General features: G+C 48.6%; 1 protein-coding gene and 1 long non-coding RNA gene across 3 annotated transcripts; both read left to right on the top strand.

Moving 5' to 3' along the window:
- Nucleotides 1-901: 901 nt before the first annotated feature.
- On the top strand, nt 902-3,455 carry LOC127922334 (ephrin type-A receptor 4a-like; the record flags this gene model as incomplete). The annotated part of the gene is made up of 2 exons (XM_052506066.1): nt 902-1,051; nt 3,268-3,455. Coding segments are annotated over 2 exons (338 nt in total), but the record flags the coding sequence as incomplete, so codon positions are not given.
- LOC127922333 (uncharacterized) lies at nt 2,279-3,118 on the top strand. Of its 2 annotated transcripts, none has more exons than XR_008111007.1 (3): nt 2,279-2,342; nt 2,485-2,626; nt 2,984-3,118. It is a non-coding gene; the product is annotated as an uncharacterized LOC127922333 (long non-coding RNA). The 2 variants fall into 2 exon arrangements; XR_008111008.1 differs by lacking the exon at nt 2,279-2,342 and adding an exon at nt 2,350-2,413.
- Nucleotides 3,456-3,675: the final 220 nt, after the last annotated feature.

Here is a 3,675-nt window from a genome sequence, read left to right as displayed (position 1 = left end):
GTCCATAGGGTCCTGGTTAATAGAAGTGTACTATATAGGGGTTAGACTTCAGTCCATAGGGTCCTGGTTAATAGAAGTGTACTATATAGGGGTTAGACTTCAGTCCATAGGGTCCTGGTTAATAGAAGTGTACTATATAGGGGTTAGACTTCAGTCCATAGGGCCCTGGTTAATAGAAGTGTACTATATAGGGGATAGACTTCAGTCCATAGGGTCCTGGTTAATAGAAGTGTACTATATAGGGGTTAGACTTCAGTCCATAGGGTCCTGGTTAATAGAAGTGTACTATATAGGGGTTAGACTTCAGTCCATAGGGTCCTGGTTAATAGAAGTGTACTATATAGGGGTTAGACTTCAGTCCATAGGGTCCTGGTTAATAGAAGTGTACTATATAGGGGATAGACTTCAGTCCATAGGGTCCTGGTTAATAGAAGTGTACTATATAGGGGATAGACTTCAGTCCATAGGGTCCTGGTTAATAGAAGTGTACTATATAGGGGTTAGACTTCAGTCCATAGGGTCCTGGTTAATAGAAGTGTACTATATAGGGGTTAGACTTCAGTCCATAGGGCCCTGGTTAATAGAAGTGTACTATATAGGGGTTAGACTTCAGTCCATAGGGCCCTGGTTAATAGAAGTGTACTATATAGGGGATAGACTTCAGTCCATAGGGTCCTGGTTAATAGAAGTGTACTATATAGGGGATATACTTCAGTCCATAGGGTCCTGGTTAATAGAAGTGTACTATATAGGGGATATACTTCAGTCCATAGGGTCCTGGTTAATAGAAGTGTACTATATAGGGGTTAGACTTCAGTCCATAGGGTCCTGGTTAATAGAAATGCTCTATTTAGTTGCTGTTTGAGACGTGATCCAGGTTTTATTTCTGTCCTCTGTCCAGGGGGATAAGATCCCGGTCCGTTGGACAGCTCCCGAGGCCATCACCTACAGGAAGTTCTCTTCAGCCTCCGACGTCTGGAGCTACGGCATCGTCATGTGGGAAGTGATGTCGTACGGGGAGAGACCTTACTGGGAGATGTCCAATCAGGATGTGAGTTCTAATGTTCTGTTATTCCCTCTTGTCCAATCAGGATGTGAGTTATGGTGTTCTGTTATTCCCTCTTGTCCAATCAGGATGTGTGTTCTAATGTTCTGTTATTCCCTCTTGTCCAATCAGGATGTGAGTTCTAATGTTCTGTTATTCCCTCTTGTCCAATCAGGATGTGAGTTATGGTGTTCTATGGCCAAATCTCAAATGGATCATTAGTCACTCTGACAAGATCTGACAGGTATTAGCATTATGGTAATAGTAGATCTATCCTGCTCTCTGATAGGCTAGGTGGAAGTTTCATCATCATTTGGAACTCTATATGGTCACTCCATGCTGACAAGTGTAACCTGTGACCTCTTCCCTGTCAGGTGATCCTGTCTATAGAGGAGGGTTACCGTCTCCCTGTCCCCATGGACTGTCCTGTGGTTCTACATTACAGGTGATCCTGTCTATAGAGGAGGGTTACCGTCTCCCTGTCCCCATGGACTGTCCTGTGGTTCTACATTACAGGTGATCCTGTCTATAGAGGAGGGTTACCGTCTCCCTGTCCCCATGGACTGTCCTGTGGTTCTACATTACAGGTGATCCTGTCTATAGAGGAGGGTTACCGTCTCCCTGTCCCCATGGACTGTCCTGTGGTTCTACATTACAGGTGATCCTGTCTATAGAGGAGGGTTACCGTCTCCCTGTCCCCATGGACTGTCCTGTGGTTCTACATTACAGGTGATCCTGTCTATAGAGGAGGGTTACCGTCTCCCTGTCCCCATGGACTGTCCTGTGGTTCTACATTACAGGTGATCCTGTCTATAGAGGAGGGTTACCGTCTCCCTGTCCCCATGGACTGTCCTGTGGTTCTACATTACAGGTGATCCTGTCTATAGAGGAGGGTTACCGTCTCCCTGTCCCCATGGACTGTCCTGTGGTTCTACATTACAGGTGATCCTGTCTATAGAGGAGGGTTACCGTCTCCCTGTCCCCATGGACTGTCCTGTGGTTCTACATTACAGGTGATCCTGTCTATAGAGGAGGGTTACCGTCTCCCTGTCCCCATGGACTGTCCTGTGGTTCTACATTACAGGTGATCCTGTCTATAGAGGAGGGTTACCGTCTCCCTGTCCCCATGGACTGTCCTGTGGTTCTACATTACAGGTGATCCTGTCTATAGAGGAGGGTTACCGTCTCCCTGTCCCCATGGACTGTCCTGTGGTTCTACATTACAGGTGATCCTGTCTATAGAGGAGGGGTACCGTCTCCCTGTCCCCATGGACTGTCCTGTGGTTCTACATTACAGGTGATCCTGTCTATAGAGGAGGGGTACCGTCTCCCTGTCCCCATGGACTGTCCTGTGGTTCTACATTACAGGTGATCCTGTCTATAGAGGAGGGTCACCGTCTCCCTGTCCCCATGGACTGTCCTGTGGTTCTATATTACAGGTGATCCTGTCTATAGAGGAGGGTTACCGTCTCCCTGTCCCCATGGACTGTCCTGTGGTTCTACATTACAGGTGATCCTGTCTATAGAGGAGGGTTACCGTCTCCCTGTCCCCATGGACTGTCCTGTGGTTCTACATTACAGGTGATCCTGTCTATAGAGGAGGGGTACCGTCTCCCTGTCCCCATGGACTGTCCTGTGGTTCTACATTACAGGTGATCCTGTCTATAGAGGAGGGTTACCGTCTCCCTGTCCCCATGGACTGTCCTGTGGTTCTACATTACAGGTGATCCTGTCTATAGAGGAGGGTTACCGTCTCCCTGTCCCCATGGACTGTCCTGTGGTTCTACATTACAGGTGATCCTGTCTATAGAGGAGGGTTACCGTCTCCCTGTCCCCATGGACTGTCCTGTGGTTCTACATTACAGGTGATCCTGTCTATAGAGGAGGGTTACCGTCTCCCTGTCCCCATATGGACTGTCCTGTGGTTCTACATTACAGGTGATCCTGTCTATAGAGGAGGGTTACCGTCTCCCTGTCCCCATGGACTGTCCTGTGGTTCTACATTACAGGTGATCCTGTCTATAGAGGAGGGTTACCGTCTCCCTGTCCCCATGGACTGTCCTGTGGTTCTACATTACAGGTGATCCTGTCTATAGAGGAGGGTTACCGTCTCCCTGTCCCCATGGACTGTCCTGTGGTTCTACATTACAGGTGATCCTGTCTATAGAGGAGGGTTACCGTCTCCCTGTCCCCATGGACTGTCCTGTGGTTCTACATTACAGGTGATCCTGTCTATAGAGGAGGGTTACCGTCTCCCTGTCCCCATGGACTGTCCTGGGGTTCTGCACCAGTTGATGCTTCACTGCTGGCAGAAGGAGAGAGGGCAGAGACCTCACTTCAACAGCCTGGTCTCCTTCCTGGATAAACTCATCAGGAACCCCACTAGTCTACTGACACTGGTGGACAACAGGTAACCCCTGACCCCTAACATATTACCCTTACGTTGACCCTAATGCCTGACCCTAACCTCTGACCCTTACCCCTAACCCTTGAACCTAATATCTAACCCTAAGCCCTGACCCTAACCCTTACCCTAACCTCTGACTCTGACCCTAACTCTAACCCTGACACTAACCTCTGACCCTTATCCCTGACCCTAACTCTTACCCCTAACCTCTGACTCTGACCCT

Source organism: Oncorhynchus keta, unplaced genomic scaffold (genome assembly GCF_023373465.1).
Source record: "Oncorhynchus keta strain PuntledgeMale-10-30-2019 unplaced genomic scaffold, Oket_V2 Un_contig_25339_pilon_pilon, whole genome shotgun sequence".
Classification (NCBI taxonomy): Eukaryota; Metazoa; Chordata; class Actinopteri; order Salmoniformes; family Salmonidae; genus Oncorhynchus; species Oncorhynchus keta.
The sequence above is the reverse complement of the archived record's forward strand: the minus strand, read 5'-3'. Positions and strand labels throughout refer to the sequence as shown.